Source organism: Globicephala melas, chromosome 3 (assembly GCF_963455315.2).
Source record: "Globicephala melas chromosome 3, mGloMel1.2, whole genome shotgun sequence".
NCBI lineage: Eukaryota > Metazoa > Chordata > Mammalia > Artiodactyla > Delphinidae > Globicephala > Globicephala melas.
In genome coordinates, this window is record NC_083316.1 from 63084852 (window position 1) to 63103900 (window position 19049).

General features: G+C 37.4%; 1 protein-coding gene across 2 annotated transcripts; it reads right to left on the reverse strand.

Annotated features, from left to right (window-relative positions):
• Positions 1-707: 707 nt before the first annotated feature.
• On the reverse strand, positions 708-13898 carry MTX3 (metaxin 3). Of its 2 annotated transcripts, XM_030846665.2 has the most exons (9): positions 13802-13898; positions 13227-13296; positions 12784-12860; positions 11745-11837; positions 11044-11226; positions 10821-10897; positions 10149-10306; positions 8783-8871; positions 708-5995 (listed from the first exon to the last, which is right to left on the reverse strand). In XM_030846665.2, the coding sequence occupies exons 1-9, from the start codon at positions 13880-13882 to the stop codon at positions 5885-5887; spliced, it is 939 nt and encodes a 312-aa protein (XP_030702525.1). In that variant the 5' UTR covers positions 13883-13898; the 3' UTR covers positions 708-5884. The 2 variants fall into 2 exon arrangements, with proteins under 2 accessions (XP_030702525.1, XP_069901255.1); XM_070045154.1 differs by lacking the exon at positions 8783-8871 and having other exon boundaries at positions 5876-5995.
• Between the last annotated feature and the right edge of the window lie 5151 nt (positions 13899-19049).

Genomic DNA, 19049 nt, shown 5'->3' on the forward strand with positions numbered 1-19049 from the left:
CAGAAGAATAAAGCTCATCTTTATGCAGTTAACATAAAAGCTTGAGTACACCCGTCCTTCTCCAAGAAATAAGACGCCAGCACTGCAAGAGAGGCAGCCAACAGGTCAAAGAACAAATAGCGAACACAGCCTCCTCTATAGTGCGTGACTCCCTCAGGACTGACGCAAACTCTGGCAAGCCATTGTTTCTAGACATCCAGGGATCTGGGACATGTAAACTCAATGATTAGAAGGCATTTCTCTGAATTTGCATGAGAAGACCTAAAGAATCAGAACAAAGATCCAACTGCTTTGCACATGGCCAGATGTTCACCACACCACAACTCAAACCCAAAGGCAAGCTTTCCAACAAATACACATCCAAAGCACGCAGTTCCAAATATGCAACCATATACACTGCAGAAAACAAAGAGCATCCTTACGCCTGATGAGTGAACTGGTTTTATACTTTGAAATGAAATCAGATATACTTAGTCCTCTGAAATTAGAAGGTCTAGTGAGGCTTAAACTTGGGGGGATACAGAAACTTGCTGAGAATTTAATAAAAACTGTAAACCCTCATCCTAGAAAATGCATACACAAACATACAATCCTTTTTTAGACCATGTCTTCAATAATAGAAGTTGAAAATATTAAACTTTCCTTGCTTTTGTCACGGAAGGAACTGTACACTTTCTAAGACACTATGTGTGTATGCATGTGCATATATATATATATATATATATATATATATATATATATACACATAAAATAACTAGCTTGTATGTGACTTTAATGCTATAAATACTCACTGCCTTTCTGGTACTTTTAAAGCACAGCCAAAAACAGTTTGGAATGGAATTCCAAGTTGGTTCCCTCTGTCTCATAGATGCCTAACAAGTGGTTAGTTCTCTGAAACCACCAGTTCACACTCCTGTACAGCTGTTCCAAGCCAACTGGGATTCTAGGGAAGCAGCTGGACTGACCAAGGGCCTCACATGTGCCTAAATAACCAACCTATCTAAACCCACAGCCAATCCTCAGTCAACTCCATGGTCCCAGGGAGCCCTAACCTGTCGCTTCCATTTTATCACCACTCACTAGAAGGGCAGCCAACAACTGGAAACCTCTGCAATGAGTACAAACAAGCAGAAGCACTCTTAGGGCAGCATTTCCCTAACTGTATTTCTCAGAACACAAATCCCACATGACACCTACTTAAAAAAAAAATCCACATAAAAATAAATTAGGAAAATAGTGTATAAAACACAGGCCCTTCTTGGTGTCTGAAACCACCAACAGCATATGTAAGGTGCTGAGGAGCCTACAGTAACTTAACTTTGTCTAACCCAGCATTTCCCTATTTAGCCAAAGAACCCACTATTCATATAATAACAATATATTCTGCCAAAATATATCTTGAAATGCTTCTCCAAAGAACTGAATTATAGTTTAAAACTATCTTACAATATAATTTCAAATTAATAATAATGAGGATATAAAGACTTATTTTCCTGCATTTTTTTAAAGGAACTACTTTGTTTTGCTCTGAATAGTCTTTTATCATAACATTCCACTCTCTGTTTACAAACATCCAACTCAAAGCTACCCTTTCTTCTATCATTGTTCAAGAATGTTCATTCTCATCAGTAATCACTGGCCTCCTCATCTGGAACAAATGATTTTTGCATGCTTTTTGATTCCGAGGATACCTCTCCACCTCAATCACAATAATTTTAAGTCTAGGGGAGGTAACCTGGGCTTCTAGCAAACATTATATCCCAACAAGAGTTTGGGGCTAAATAATTTTAAAAACCCTTAAAAAAAAAAAAAAAGCAAAGCACTCCATCTTTACATCTCTATGAAAATCAACATTTTGAAGATCTAATGAAACTTCAGTTAAACCTTTGAGACTAGGATTACTGACCTTTGGTTCATGTAATTAACAACGAATTTCTTAAAAATCTAGCAATTTCTTAGGAAATATGAAAACATTGAAAAGTAAATGTAAGTTCCACAGAGCTGAACAAGAAAAAAGGCAAAAGATAATTCTAAATGCCAACAACATATACAAAAGACCGTCATTACAACCCAAATATATGTGGCTCTGCTCAGGATTTCAATTATATAAATAATTAAACAGAGACAAAGTCAATCACTAAATCCCTGTGAACTTAAAAAACAAAAAGCACACAGACACACTGCATTTTGTTCATCCCTAGTGTAGTTAGAGAACACTTGCAAAACAAAGAAGGATCACCACACAGAGACATGGACGAGTTTTTTCCAAAATATTTTATCCTCATAAAAGGATACCATACGATAGGGAAAAAAGATACAATTACAAACATAAAACCGTAGAATTTTTAATCTCCTAGGGAAAAGGGGTTCTTAGTTTTAGGGGTTCTTGTTTTATCTTTGCTGATAAGGCAAAACAGATCTTTAGATTATCATTTGTTATAAACCTGAGTTTTTTTTTCTTTAAACTCAAGAATGAAATAAATTAATTTATATTATGCATTTATTAATCTGGAACTGAATACTATGTTTAAAGCATTAAATTTTAAATCATAGTTTAGATAATGATAAACTTATTGAATTTATTTTTAAAACCCTTTTATTTTGAAATAATTATAGACTCACAAAAAGAAGTTGCAAAAATAGTACACAGAGATCCTATGTAACCATCCCTCAGCTTCCTGTCTTTACATTTTAAGCATTTATATTTTGGTTTCAGAGGGATACAATTTTTGACAGTTTATGAAAAAGTAAACAGTTTAAGAAAAATCTAATAACATGGTAAATGTCTATTCCTGGAAGAGGCTCTAAGAAAACATACTACTGACTTCACTTTTATCACATGATATTACCTTTAAAAATTGGTTTTCTGAGATACTGTTACCAATTTCTGCCTCTTTTGATGTCTAGTTTTCTTCCATTTTTGCAGACTTCTGAAAATTGTAACTTAGCTCTGATTGAAATAAGCTTACCCATCCCTTTAAGTTAATATATCTAGCCACATTAAATGAACAGAAATTACAAATGGAAATCAAAATGCTTCAGATTTAACATAAAATCTCTAATGCTCTAGTCCTCAAAAAATAAAACAAACATGTCTAGGTTGAAATTTAATTCGTTTGTCAGTGCCAACCTTTTAGGGGGAAAAACACTGTGTAGGAATGACTGTCCTTAAAGGTCTTTTACAGTTTCTTTGGTCTTAGGGGAATGGCCAGTCTTATGGATAACTGATGACAGTTTGTTGATGAACGATCTTTATCTTATGGGAATTATCTGACCAATTTTCTCATCCTATACTACCAAGAAACATAAACACAAACATAGTCCCTTTTATCATATTATCCTCCACCATCACTTCCAAAAGGAAGTGGCTCACAGTATTTTAAGACTGTGGACCATTTATCTCAGCGAACTCAAACTTTATCCAAAGCATATCCTGACAGGTTGCTCAAAAGCTCTCTGCCCAGTTATTCCTTTCCAAGAGCTTCCTATATGTGTGGCTGATCCCTGGAGTGGTTTGTGTTCAGTGATAGCTTCCTAGCATCTCATTAGCTTATACCAAAAACCTCAACTAAGTAACCCAGCATATAAATTCTCACTTATCTAAATCATATTTTGCATCTTAGGAAAGATAGTCTGGAAGCATCATGGCCTATATAGCATACAGCTAAAGGCAGTTCAAAGCAGGAATGACCAAAAGGAAATAAATCATTTTTACAGTCATCTTTCTACTAAAAAAGGATCCTTGTTATTCTAGAATGATATTTTTTTATTAAACTTTCAACACATTAAACTTTCAACAAACATTACAGTATGCTTACTGGCTGCATCTTTGTGTCGTAAGAATACGATATTACACATTCTTATAAAAATGTAAATACATTTTGCTTACTCTTGGACAGTAGTAACCTTACTGACAGAAAACTTTACATAACCCAGTATTATCCTTTGACTTTGCCCATGGAGAAATCTGGAGTTAAATTTACCATTCAATTTTAGAATCTGTTAGGGTTAATATAGTTCTTTCTCCTACAAATTTTTTATTTTGCCAAAAACTAATTTTAATTGTCCTGTTTTACATATTTGACAATTGTAAGTCACTTCAAATACTTTTTGAAAGTTTTAGTAGAAATCATAATCGAAAATGACTAACCCTGACTAAAGCATAAGCAGATGATTAATGTGCTAACCACCCATCTCCAATAAACATCAATCCTAGAGGGCAATAAAGTCCTATGGTCATGATTTCCAACACAGAATATTCAAACAGATTTCCAATTGCTGGACTCTAACAGAAGACTAACGCATAACACACACACACACACACACACACACACACACACACACACACACACTCTCTCTCTCCCACCTGTTGCAGAAGTAATGTGAAACTCATTAGTTTCTTTCTCTCAATGCGTCCAAACAGATGAACAAGACTTTGAAGACTACCCTGTTTCTCATTAAAACTTTCAAGAAAAAATATTTACAATGACATAAAGACTTCTGTATAAATAGCTACCTAAATACAGAACAAATGGAGAGGATACAGGTCAAACACAGCTGAGTTCCACTCAGCTCAAATTAGACAAGTCTCTTGAGTCCAAAACTGTTTTCCTAACCTGGGGGTTTCTGCAGGATGTGACAAGATTTGCTGAGCACCATAGTAATCTTTTAAGACACTAATCAAAAACATGGTCCTATATTTTAAAAACCCCAGAAGTAGTTTTAGGACAGCAGAAGCACCTCAGCCACTAAAATAAGCAAGATTCTATTGTAAGTAAAATTACCCGCACAGGAAATCTTTGAACAGTTCACAAACCAATAAATAGAAAATGTTCTTTAAAATCTGCTATTTCCGATTACTCCATTGAATCCTTCAACCGTAGTTAACTCTATGGAAAATAATTAGTTGTCGTAAAGGTTTTGACTACATGATATGTTTCTTAGGAAGAACACTGGTCTGAGCCAAGCATGGTGAACCTGGACCAGGTGCACAGTAGGTACTTCTAGTTCTCTGGCAGTAAGCTCCTCCTGAGTAGTGTCTAACAACCGGGCAAGTGTCAGTTAGACTTTACAGCCTGGCATAATAACGATGCTAACACGTTCAGCTCTCCCAAAATCAACCCAAGAAAGAGATGACTAGAATTAAAGATGTACTACGAATACACAGGTCTAAAGCTCCAATAAATTAAAACAGCCCTTGCTAACCTGTATTGAACACATGAGCAAATACTGTTATATTGAAGTGCATATAGTCAGACAAATATTATATGTAACCATCTTTAATATTTATATGTATGGTAGTAACTCCCCCAAAGATTAGACTTATGAGAGCATAATTAAAAAACACATTCCTCATTGCTTTTTAAAGTTAAATACAGGCTTTTCTATTGAAGTAAATAGAATATTAGAATAATATATTTTTCCTAACATCTAAAATAGGCATCAGATTTCCAAACAGAAGAAAAAAAGGCTTCAGCCAAAGAGCCACATATTAGATATTTAGACTGGTATAAGGATACTAAATTAATAAATTAACTTGGATAAACTAACAGTGCACATTCAGAACAGAAGTGTAGCTTTGGGCCAGCAACATGTGAACCAAAGGCAAAAATCTGCCAAGGTTAAGGCAGGTTTTTTATTTACAGTACAACGTGTTTTCTTTTTCCCCCAAGTTCATTTAGCATTTACCTTGATGTTACTTAAAGTGCATTGCCAAGCTAAAACACGAGCTTCCTAACTAAAAAAAAATTGCTGTCATAGAAAGTTTCTTTTGTTTTAGAGTCTTCCTTATACCTATTCATGAATTTTCTTTTTGCCTTCACACACTTAGTGTTAGAGATTACTGCAACAATTATATGACTTTGGACACAAAGCGTGAAGACTGTCAGGGTGACAGCCGTTGTGAGGAATTACTTTCTTCTTCTGCTGGAGTCAATTTAAGTGTTGGCAGTTTCCGAGGAGGAAGCTGAGGGCTTTGGCGAAGATTGTCATCCATCTGTGGAAAGTACAAAAGGTACATCTGACTTATGGCTATGGCATCACTTATATGGACCGTGGCCTCCCCATCCAAACTGTAGTCTACAAGAGTACCGAACCTTATGTTTCTAGGACTGCTAGAGAAACCTTTTTCTTGCAAATAATCTCTCAAGAATTCTAAACATCATACCTAAATACTGGCTGACTCGGTATATGTATGAAAGCAATATGGCTCATCCTTGATGACTTCACAAAATTACAGTAATTCCACATAATGAACAGTCTACTGAACTCAACCACAGCACAACTTGGTTTAAGAGATCTTCTAATATTAAGTGTAAAAGCAGTATTTCTGTTACATTACTCTCCACAGTTTACAAAGTATGTTCTCATTTGATCTTCCCAACACAACTGTAAAGGAAAAACAAAAAAAAAGGCGGACACAATCATTCCCTACTTTACAGATTAGCAAAATGAAGCTCAGAAAGGTTACCAGATTTGCATTAGGTTGCAAAGCTAGCATCAGAGCTGAAATGTGAACACAGGTCTTTTTATTCTAACACTATTGTTCTTTCAACTATATCTCATTGCCTCAATAAAAATGACCTGTACTCCACTCAAAAAGATCACCTCTTTAAGGCTATGACTATTTAGACCAAGAGAAGCTAAGAAAAGATACAGAAAGAAGGATAAATTCTTTAAACCTAATCCAGAGGCACTGCAAACACTGGATCAATTCTAAGTCTGCTCCAGAGAAACAAATCAAGAACATATTTAGAAAATGTCCAAGAGTTTCAGACTTACCCTAAGGAGTACGTTAGCATCCCGGGAAACACTAGGACAGGGGTTACTTAGAACTGAGTCAGACCTTAGAAAACTACCTTTAACCAGGGTACCCCAAAACCAGAGTGCAAGGTCCTGGTGTTAAGCTGCTTCATAGAAGACTTGAAAGCAGCTGCCATCAATGACCCAAAACCAACAGAATATAGCATCTTATCACCTACTTGATAGGTAGGCTTTTTTAGAGTTGTGAATATAAGCAGCCCAAAACTCTCTCTTATCTTCTCAAGATGCTTTTATAAAGTACAGGGGAAATGTTTCAGCAGAGGTACATAGGGTTCATAATAAAGGGAAAAGAATAAAAGATTAACTCTTAATTTTCCGAGGGAAAAAGTATTCCCAGTGAACTATCTGAATCAATTGTGATGTCTTTTTTTTCCTTGCAAGAACTAAGTTCCTCAAACATAACTCTTTCTTTTTTTTTAAGCTCTAGATTTCCTGTCTAAATGGTGAACGGTGGTAGCCAATAGAATTTGTTGTTCTAATGTCTTGTAGCAAACAGTGAACTGTACTGAAGAGCAGATAGGAAGTGGGGTGGAGAGAGGTGCCGATATAGGGTCAGGAAACTCTCATATATTGATGATGCCAAAATGGAACTGTACCAAGTGGTGACAGGGCCTCCTGGCTTCACTTTCTGCATATGTAGGTATTTCATGGTTCCCTTCACATGTCTAATGAATTTGCCACAGATAGAAATGGAAGCTATACTGGATAGCCTTCATCTAGCAGAAAAGTATCTAAAACAGTCTGAGTAATCTTTCCATTATCCACACTTAACTCTCAGTGTATTTCCTCTCATGAGATTTGCTGGGTTAGGCTATGAATTAAGACAAACTTGGCTTTCATTCAGCTTACCCAAACTTTAATAAGAGGTACATGCAATACCATAAAAAGAAATAAAATGGTCATTCCAGAGAGTGGCTGTTATAAATCTGGCTATTACCGCCAGTAGTAATGGATACATACTTTCATTCATGAGTTAGATGACTGACTAACTGCAAAGCCCATGCTGGAATCCAATTTCTAGGGTTCACATTCCCTCTCTACCTCTTGCCAGCTGAAAGGCCTCGGGCAGGTGATGTTATAAGCTACTCTCGAAGTTTCAGTATCTCATCTGTAAAATGGGAATGACAAAGTACCTGCACACACAGAGCTGCTGTGAAGATTAAATGAGATAACTCATATAAAGCTCATATAACACAGTGCCTGTTACTCAATCCCCCAAATCCTCTAGCCAGTGTTATTAAGCCACAATGACCTATTAGTTTGTGAAAGAATAAAGCATTATGCATTTGCATAAGAAAGAAAAAGCAAGTTTATCAAACATTTGAGGAAAAAATGCATAACTCCCTTGTATTTTTCCAATTAGAATCACCCTTGAAATTTCCATTGTTGGCTCCCTCCCCTACCCAATTCCTCAATATCTCTCTCAACAAATGCATACTCCGTAAGTGGCAAAATATCCACACTGGCAAAAATTGCAGACAACGTTTAGAACAGAGGATAGGAAGGAGGCAAAATAAAACCATTTACGTGGAAGAAAGAAAAAAACACCATAGTGCTTTTAGCAAGAAAGGATAAGCACAGGTGCTTACAATCTCAAGAAACGTCAACCCTCAGAGACAGAAAGAAGCAGACAAGCAAGCAAGGAGTGTTTTCTTGTTTGTCTCTCTCTTTTTTTGAAGCCAGGCTTTGGGGTCTCCTAACTTGAAAAGTACTACTAATTGGGTGGTAAAAGTAAATCCAATACCATTATCAGATCTTTCCCCATAGCAATCAGGCCATTACTGGCTTCAAAACACTGTATTTTGTACAGCTTTAGTAAATGTATGGTTAAACAGCTTTCTGAAAAAATAAACTTAAAGAAAAACTGAAAAGGTAAAGTTAATGCATAACCCAAAACAATATTAATTGCAGAAAGAAAAATACTAAACTACTATAAAATAACAATTGAAGTAAACTTGACCTTTTCAATCAAGTTGGATTCCTTATTTACAAGTTGTGTGAGTTTTTGCAGATTTGCATCTACCGTTTCTTGTCCAGCAGGAGAGATGCCTAAGAAGCCAGGACAGAAATCAGAAAGAGGAAATTCTGAAAGCCTTACAAGCTGTTTAGATTCAAAGAATATTGAGTCTATCCAACCCTCCTAAGTGCCCCATTGCCCACCACACCCTCCAAAAAAGGCAAAGTGAAAAACCATTCTGGGTTCAAAGGCAAACTTAAGAGGGAGAGTAATGCTCCAAAACCAAACCCTAAGCCAAAGGACTAAATTTGTCCTTAAGGAGACCCTGTTAGCCAAGCATTATGCAGATAGCCAAGGTCATTAGAGCACAACAGTCCTCATTTCCTTCTCAAATTTGACTTGTACCTTCCCCCCCATTTCACATAGGTCTTTAGTTACAACTATTTGAACAGCTTTCTAAGGCCCAAACAGTTACCCACAAAGCATCCGAAGTACTTGGAGGAACTTTAAAAAATACAGATTCCTGGGATCCATCCCTAAGGGATTCTAATTCAGTGAATCTGGTATAGGACCCAAGATTTTGTATTTGTTCTGTAGTCAGGTTTGCTAACCACTGCTCCCAAGTAACAAGGTTGAAAGTTAGTCAGTTTCATGACCCTCAAACTAACTAACCCCTCCCTTGTTATATACAAGTGTATTATATACAAAACACATAACCCACTATAAAAAGTAAACTGTCCCTTAACCAACGATCCTTATGACTTCTATTTCTTAAAAGGACAATTCTGGCCAACTCTCCCCATACAAATTTTGTGTCCCAATCACTTAAGCACAAGGCCCAACACTCGAAGAATCAGAGCCTAAGTGACAGGTGCCCTCTGTTTACTATACCTCCAGTCTGATGTAATCAGTTTTGAAGTAGTGGAATCATGGGAGTGTACCTCACCAAAATCAATCTGCTGCTCATTTCTGTTCACACAGCAAAATGCTAGAAGCAACCTTTAAAGTAACTGCCCATTTGCATTAGGATAAATGCTATCTTTCGGCAGGGACACAATAAATACCTGTGGTTAACTTTTAGAAGAAAATGACCCACTTCAAAGGAGCAATATTTAAAGAACAAGAAGCAAGAACTGTATAAAATCCAGAACAGACAAACGGCAAATATATATTTCTCTATTTAAAGAAGAACTAACACATGGGAGTAAAAATAAGTTGGAAAAATGCAACTTTCTGAAGTTCTATAAACCAGCATTTAAAGACAATATACAAACTTCTTTAATAAGTAATGAATTTGGCTTATACATCCTTAGGAGAATATGCAAGTATTCTATGCAAACAAAGATTAGCTGAAGAGGAACCAGCTTACCTCCAAGACTAAGCCTAAAATAACTGTTTAGGATGTCATCACAAAAGCGACACAGGTTGGAGAGCTGTTTCAAATGTTCTTGTAACTGAACTTTAGGAAAACGTACTTTATAAAGAGGTGCGAGAAAACCAAACACATAGGCATCCAAAGTAGAAGGCCTAAAAATAAATTAAGGATTTTTTAAAAGCACATAGAAAATATTAATTTGGGATTATGTTAAAAAAACACTTTTTCTCAAATACATTTGTCAATTCTGAAGTATACAATACGGTCTTTTAAAAGGTTTACTACCCATTCTGGCTTATAAAAATGATGCAGCTAGGGTTTTACTCAGTTGTAGCTTTTAAAAAATACTCTACCCATTTTATTTAGAAGAAAATTAAGTTGTAAATTAAAGATTCATTTTTACTCATAAGTGTTATATAGAGACTGGAGACGTGGTGGGAATAGTCTTAGAAGTTTCAAATTCACATATGTAGCATATTAAGTCAATGTAAGATTACCGCAACAGAAAAAGTTTCCTACAGTAAAAATCCATTAAATATTTTTTTTAAGTGAAAAACTCATTGGGGATGGGGTGGGAGGACCAGGCAAGGGAACTTGCTTTAAATAACTGCTCACTGAATACATGCAAACAGAACATCAAAATGGTTTTTAAGGGAATGCACTCACGTATCTCCAAAGAAAAACTGAGATGTTCCCAGTCTGTTTGACAGAAGATTTAGGCACTCCTTGGCATCTCTGTATATCTAATAAGGATGAAATTACATCTCAAAGGTAGGAAAGATACTTGAGAACTCCTTTTCAGACTGGCATCTATAGCTAAGTTCATCCCTGCTCCTTCTCTTGTCCCTCCTCTGGAGGGCCCTTGCTCTGAAGGTAATTCCAATCATACCTGAGCTTCTACATCTCGGAGGTGGTAGAGGGGAGGCTCTCCCCTGGTCAGGAGAATCCTATTCAGTGCTCCCTTAGACATTCTTCCAGGCAGGATCAAACTCAAGGGAAAAGGCATTCGTGAAGCAAACCATGGCTTTGTCACAGTAAAGTAATTGTCACTCTCAACCCAGAATGTGTGAAGCTGCAAAAGGAGGGAAAACACACTACAAAGATATTCTTTTACTAAAAGGAAGATCCTCAATCAATGTGAAAGTTTTTCATAAATATCTCTGAATGAAGTTGACTCCATACAAATTTTCCAGTTAGGATGACTCAAGGATAAATCAATGTTTTTAAATGTGTGAGTTTTGTTGATTGCTCTATCCCAAGCACCCAGAATAAGGCCTGGAACATAGTAGGTGCTCAATGAATATTTGTTGAATGAATGAATTACAGTTGGCCCAACTCTATACGTGGACAAACTCCAATCTTTCACAGAGAATCTTTATTTCCAAAATGACATTAACTTTCACTTTGTTGTTTCATACACTAGTTGAACGTCTAACAGAATCAACCCAGTTCTGCAGTTACATGAAAGAATCAAGACTGATACATAAATGAAATTTCTTCTCTTAAGCCTTTTCCATTATTTTTCTTCTAAATCGACTAAGTACATTTTCAGTACGTCACTAAAATACTGTAATATTCACCAATGCTCACCACTGCAGGAAGAAGCTTCTCTTCGAGGAGAGCAATGTAAGCTAGTGTATCTGCCCCTTGTTTTGCTGACAGTTCATAATCGGCATTATATTTCTATTAAAAAATAAAAAACCAAAAACCTCATAAGTCAAGAACATCCCAAAACAGTGAAGCTAAATAAATTAGGACTCCTATTCTTCCTCAAAAATGGCAAACATATTAAAAGGGGAAAAGAGAAATACAAATTCAGTGACAAATGCTGCTTAATGCAAATAAAGTTCTTAGCACAGCATCATGCACACGTTAAGGTCAATAAATGTTAGTTTTAGGTGTTTATTTATTATTAACTATTATTTCAATGATTGTTAATGACCTAGTTTAGTTTAGTGCATGACATGTAGTACAAACTTAATAGAGGCTATTATTATTCTTGTTAACAATAAGGAAAAAGTTCTAATTAGTAGCATTTTCCCCTTGAAAAGAGAAAACCTTCCAATTGAGAAAAGTTCTAAATTTTGTTGATATAGGACTTCTTTTTTTAAACTATTGGCAAAATCAATGATAACTTTTACATTTATGTAAACTGTTACAGTTTAAACATTTTAGATATATATATCTTGGCATGTTCAGATATTTTGGATACATTATTTCATGAAACATTTAACTGCAACTATTAGTTTAAGTGCTTTTAAAAAATAAATAGTTGCTAGTTGATGGGAACTCAGACCTCACACCAAGCACAAAATGTGTAGCAATTATGGAACTAAATTTACAATCATATCAATAAGTATAATAGTGAAAATGGTTAAATTGAATCTACTTACACCTAAGCTTCAATAAAAACCAAGCAAAGTGCATGAAAATATAAATTGACTATAACTCACTATATGCCTTTTGAATCACAGTACAACTCAGGATTTAGAGCAGTGACTCTCAAATCTATTCTTATATCAAGCCCTATGTATCTCCAAAAAAGAATTCTAAAAAAAATTTTTTTAATGCACTTTCTTTGGAAGCAACATGCAGGGATCAAGAATCTATTTCTCCAGAAGGAACCCACCTGTTTTCTTAGAAAGTTTAGTATTTTTGCCGGCTGAGAAACAATACTGTCTTCAGTTGTCAAAACTGGTACATCTCCTGTAATCACAACACAGTTTACATATAAGGAAGCATTTCGATTTCCTCTGAAGAGACTCCAATACCCTAAAAACTATGCCAGTCACATTTGGAGAAAAAAAAGAGTAACTCATCTTAGGTTTTTGCAATTTCACACACACACAAAAAGTTTTGGAGAGCATTTTCATTTCTCATAATTTCCACTGATTTGGCTTCTCCTTTGAAGTATTACTCAAAATGATCAAAACATAAGCAACACACAGCTAAGGTCGTGGTAAGAACTAAAACCCCAAGGTACTCCATGGCTACAAGCCCCCTAGCTTTAAATAAGAGGAGGGAGGGTGCTTACAGAGGGCAGAAATGGGTGTTTAAAAGTTTACACTGTACCTCTTGAACCTCTCCAGGTGTTATCTATGACATTGACTTTCAGGGGTGCACCAGAAAACTTGGCGTAAGCCTGAAAGAGAGTTTGCAATAAAACATTTTAGACTGAATACGTAATGCAAATCTGCAGAGCAGCTTTACTTCAAAGTCGGGTCCCCAGAAGGGAGAAACGCCTGACTCGGGGGCTGCGTCCGTCCCGCTACTTCTAGCCGGGGTTGCGCGCTACCAAGATTTCGAGGACTTTTTTCCCCCAAAACGTTTGAGGGATGCAGAGCGGGGAGCGCGCGCCTACTGCTTTGGGCTTTCATTCCACTGCAGAGACGGCTTTGCAAGGCTGAGAAAACTCGGAGCCAAGCGGAGAAGCCATGACCTCTCCTCCAGGATTCGGCGGGGCCACAGGCTAGGCTGTAACTCGTTGGACGGGAGGGAGCCCCGGGCGGTGCAGCGAGCAGCGACCCGGCCGGCCGGGCCCGAGCGCGGCGGGAACCAACCCCAGCCGCCGGGACCCGGACCAGCCAGCCTCGCGTCTCTGGCCCCGCCCCTTTTTTCCCGCGCCCTGGCCCGCGAGGCGGCCTCACCATCACCACCAAGGACTCGCTGTGCACCGACGGGAGCCCCCAGCCGCCTCCCCAGCACCTGAGCTCCAAGGGCGCCGCCATCTTGCCGGGGCCGACCTTTGCTATCCCGGAAGTACTTTTGCTGCTTACTTTCCGGCACGTGGAAACGCGGGGGCGGGGCGCGAGGGAAGGAAGGGTACTCTGGGGACTGGGAGAGGTGCAAGGCGGGAAGGGCCACTGAAGGGGTTAACAACACGCTTAGCCATCAGTTTGGCCTGGGGTTTAAGAGTCCTGGGCAATGTCAGACAACCCGCCAGTAATTCCTCAAGTACTTATTGGATGCCATGTGTACCAAGCACTTTGACTATTACTACCCTGGGCCTAAATAACCCATTTGTAAACCAGGCATGACAAGTTTATTCACAAGATTGTTGTGTTTAAAATTATGACATAGAGGTAAAGAACTTGGCATATAGTAGGCACTCTGTAATTGTTTGACCCCTTTTCCCCATATATTTGGCTTCTGCTTCTTGCCACTCTCAATCTCAATTAGTCACCTTCATATTTGCTTGTTACACTCTCCCTAAAAGTAACAAGTTTCCTGAAGTTTGTCAAGTGAATTCTGCCGTTCTTCAGTCTGGAATATTGTTCTTCCCTGGCACTGCTCCCTCAGAAATAAGCTTAACTGTCACCTCCCTGGGACAATTTTCTAAAGTTAGGAGCTTCTGGGTTCCTGTAGCATCTTGTACATACTTGAATTGTAGCTTCTATCTGATACAAACCTTTTGCCTTTCATTGTACCAGAAGTTCTTTGAAGACAGAACAGGGCTGGCTTCATAGATGTGAGACCTCTGCAGTCACACAGGGCCCTATACTTAGAAGAGCTCACACTTGTTCTGGTGTCATTGTCTTGAAATTCTTAATAATTTTTGAACAAAGGGCCCTGCATTTTTTATTTCAACTGGGCCCTGCAAATCATGTCACCAGTCGTGTCTGTGGGCCTAGTGGGCATGAACTACATGTTTCTTGAACATCAAGCTGACAATTTCTCAGAAAAAATGGAGGAAAAAGAGGAAAGATAGGCCTTGGGAATGCCATGATTGTAACATGCTCTCTGGGTCTTGAAATTAGCACCTGGATGTCAGGCTTCTTTCTAGAAGGCAAAGTAAACTTTCTGGGATACCCTCCCAGTCACTCCTCTGAGATCTTTCCTTCCTGTGCCTCTGAGATGGCTGGGTCCCTTTAAACTACTGAAAACTCAAAAGAAATCTCTGCAAATTTTCATAAAATTACAATTGAACAAGTAATTGCTAAGCACTCCCTTACTGTTTACATAGCCATCTAAATTACAGTATGAATCTGTTAAAGTCCATTTTCATGTTTCAAAGGCAAGAGTTCTCAGAAATGGGTAGGGAAGTTATGTCAAAGGTGACATTCCTTTAACAATACTTTAAACTGGGAAATGCATAACATATGTACCATTAAAATTAAATGTCAGAATATTTATTGAGCAGCTACTATGTCCAAAACACTGTAAGGCTCTGGGAGAATACAGAGATAAATAAGATATGACTTCTCTCCTCAGGAGTTTATACTCTACAAAGGAGACAAAGGATTAGGTGTAACAAGTTAGATTATCATGAGTAAAGTTAGAGATAAAAATAAAATACTATGGAAGCAGAGAGTAGGAATGATACATCCTCTGTGGGATCAATGGAGTCTGTCTGTTCAGTCTTCAGAATAAAGCAGGTAATTCAACATCCAGATTCAAGTAATTGGACCTCTCTGTTTAGAGGATTAAAATCCCAAGCCATAAAGCTCAGAGTCCATATACTACAATTAGACATTTTAAATAATCGTACACAGAGAATGTAGATTACTTGAGTCTTGTTTATAGGAGGGAGGGAGGTGAAAGTGGATGCACATTCTTTCTGGACACGCAGCATAATTACTCAGTTTAGCCTTCTCCATTATTGCTGCTGTTACATACAACAGTTTCATTTGAATTAAAGAGAAATTAAATCTCCTAGCTTTGAGTTGAGACAGAGAATAGCATGCTAATGCTTCTGATGAGAGAATCCTTACACACAGGTTTATTAGTGCCTGTTTAATAGCAATCTTTTATTGTTGCAATTCCTCTTGAGAGTCTGTATTTTCTAGATTGAATTTTAAAACCCTAGGCCAGTTGATTGCACAACCAGGCTGAATATTGTTCCAGAGAACCACAGAGAAAGTGGAAACCTTCAGGAATTATGCCTGGTATGGGTAGTTGGTATGCCCCTGCGCCTTTTTTCTGGCTGCTAGAGAGTATTATTCAAAGTTCATCAAAATAATTTCAGATTCCTACCAGGAAGCATGCTGTCTGTAAAACATTCATGTATGTGTGGGATGACCTAAATTACAGCTTTATAATGAGTATTCCAGACAGTGTTTTCCCTGAGAAAGAAACCTCATTTTTCAAAATATAGACATTGAAAATGGCTTCATCTAGTGATGGTCATCTGGACTCCGGGGACCTGATCTTGGCATCCATTCCTATCCCTCATGTGTTTCTTAACTTAGGAGCCATGGTATTAAGATCTTTTGTCTGGATGATTAAGAATCTGTAATATGGTGCTGTCAGCAAAGATGAAAGGTTTGTGACAAGTGATTATGCATTATGAACTAGAGAGCCTTGAATGTCGCTTTCAACTCTAAACTTCTGTAATTCAGTTCCATGTTTAGATAAGGAACACTTGGGGAGGAAACTAGCAAACACTGAATAGAAGTCAGGAGAGCTGGTTTCCTGATTTTGTTTCTAAATAGCCATATGACCTTGAGCCAATCATTTTACCTTTATTCCTCAACTCATTCACTTATAAAGTGAAGGTTGTTTTAGCTCTGAGATACTATCATTTTATGTGTGATAAGCATTTAATAATAGCTGACATTCATGGAACAATTTCTACATGCCAGAAATTGTTTTAAGTATCCAACATAACTCATTTGATCTTCATAATGACTCCATGAGGTAAATACTGTTATGTTCCCCTATTTTCAGGGAGGAAAATTTAGGCACAAAGATGTTAATTAACCTTCCCAAGGTCACCTAGCCAATAGGTGATACAGGCAGGATTTGAACCCAGGCAGTCTGGGCTTATACTCTTAACCACTATGTCATTCTGCCTATAGCCTTCTTTTTCTTTTTAAAAAATTTTTATTGAAATATAATTGATTTACAATGTTGTGTTAGTTTCAGGTATACAGCAAAGTGATTCGGTTTTATATATATATATATATATAACTTTTATACATTCTCTTCCATTATAGGTTATTACAAGATATTGAGTATAGTTCTCTTTGCTGTACAGTAGGTCCTTGTTGGTTATCTATTTTATATTTAGTAGTGTGTATATTTTAACCTCAAACTCCTAATTTGTGCCTCTCCCCTTTCTCCTTTGGTAACCATAAGTTTCTTTTCTGTGTCTGTGAGTCTTTCTTTTTTTTTTAAAGAAGTTCATTTGTATCGTTTTTTTTAGATGCCACATATAAGCAATATCATATGATATTTGTCTTTCTCTAACTGGCTTACTTCACTTAGTATGATAATCTCTAGGTCCATCCATGCTGCTGCAAATGGCATTATTTCATTCTTTTTTATGGCTAATATTCCATTGTGTATATGTACCACATCTTCTTTATCCATTCATCTGTTGCTGGACACTTATGTTGCTTCCATGTCTTGGCTATTGTAAATAGTGCTGCTATGAAGATTGGGGTGCATGTATCTTTCTGAATTATGTTTTTCTCTGGATATATGCCCAGGATTGGGACTGCAGGATCATATGGTAGCTCTGGTTTTAGTTATTTAAGGAACCTCCATACTGTTCTCCCTATATAATGGCTGTACCAATTGACATTCCCACCAACAGTGTAGGAGGGTTCCTTCCTCTCTACACCCTCTCCAGCATTTATTATTTGTAAACTTTTTGGTGGCCGTTCTGCCTGTAGCCTTCTAAGTAGTCCTATAAAAATCATAGTTTCACTCAGTATCAGTGACATGATATTACTATCATTATTTATTTAATAGTATTTGTTTAGAATTAAGCCATTAAACAAGTTCATGAAGCAACTTCTATATGCCCAGCACCTTGCTGGGCAGTCAGGGAATAAAAACTTGTATTCATGCTTTCAAAGGGATAGTTGATAAAACAAAGCCTACATATTTGAGGTAACTAGAGATGTTTAGGAGGTACCATTTTGTCAAGCAGACCACAAGTCTAATGTGGCTTTAGACAAAGTCTTTAATGTACTGCAATGCTTGGCAAAGGCCTGGTAGAAGAAGTAGGACTTTAGCTGACCTTGAAGGATGAGTGCATTGGATTTAAATTGGCACAGAGGAAGGCACTCCATGGGCTATACTACATATATAAGTCAAGGCTTAGAGATGGGAATGACAATGGCAAAGAATCTGAAGACAATAAATGGATGCTGGATTTGACAATAAGCTGGAGACTGACCAGGAAGAATGTTGATTGACTAAGTTGAGAACCATAATTGGTGATATTGGAAGGCATGGGGATATGTAGTTTTGAGGAAGTAAAAAAAGAGTAAAAGTCTTAATACAATACTAATGGATTCACATAGTCATGGACGGGAGGTGGAATGCTATTGTTTCATGGACATGATAGGAGGAAGCGTTTTATGAATTCATGCATTGCATTATATGAATTTAAATGTGAAAAAATGAAGGGAGGAAATGCTGCAGAATATTATTAGAAGAGAGTCACCTGGCACCCTTGCACTGAGCATTTCTCATTGAATAGGTTGTTAGAAATCAAATTGCAAGAGATTACTAAAGAGAATGGTATTAGGAATAGGGGCAGGTATAATATCACAAGGAATATGCCAGATAAAGGAAGGAAAGGAATAGGACAGGAGCAGAATACTCAAGATAAAGTTCTTGAAGGAGTTTACAGGGTGGATCTACATACAGACATGGTGAGCAAAAGCCTGAAGATGACAGAGAGAAGAGTGATGGGGTCCTAGGAATTACCCTAAGAGCTGAGAGGCTGAGATCAGGAGTTTGAGCAGTGGCGCTGGCAATGAAAATGAGAGACATGCTTTCTTTCTGACACTAGAGTAAGTTTCAAGGAGAGCACAGAATGCTGAGTTAGCTCAAATCAGTTACCTTCAAATTTCCCTGTTACATTAGAAAACAAATCAAAAGAGCCTGAGGGAAAAAGATTAGGGGCTCTAAAGAGAGAGAGAAAGCAATTTAGAGGATGTA

Excerpts from the sequence above, each read along its gene's own strand:
- MTX3 (XM_030846665.2), bottom strand. The coding sequence starts at position 13,882 with ATGGCGGCGCCCTTGGAGCTCAGGTGCTGGGGAGGCGGCTGGGGGCTC. Across the intron at positions 12,861-13,226 it reads CACCTGGAGAGGTTCAAGAG|GAGATGTACCAGTTTTGACA; the intron begins GTACAGTGTAAA and ends TTGTGATTACAG. Across the intron at positions 10,307-10,820 it reads CAGTTTTTCTTTGGAGATAC|GCCTTCTACTTTGGATGCCT; the intron begins GTGAGTGCATTC and ends ATTTATTTTTAG.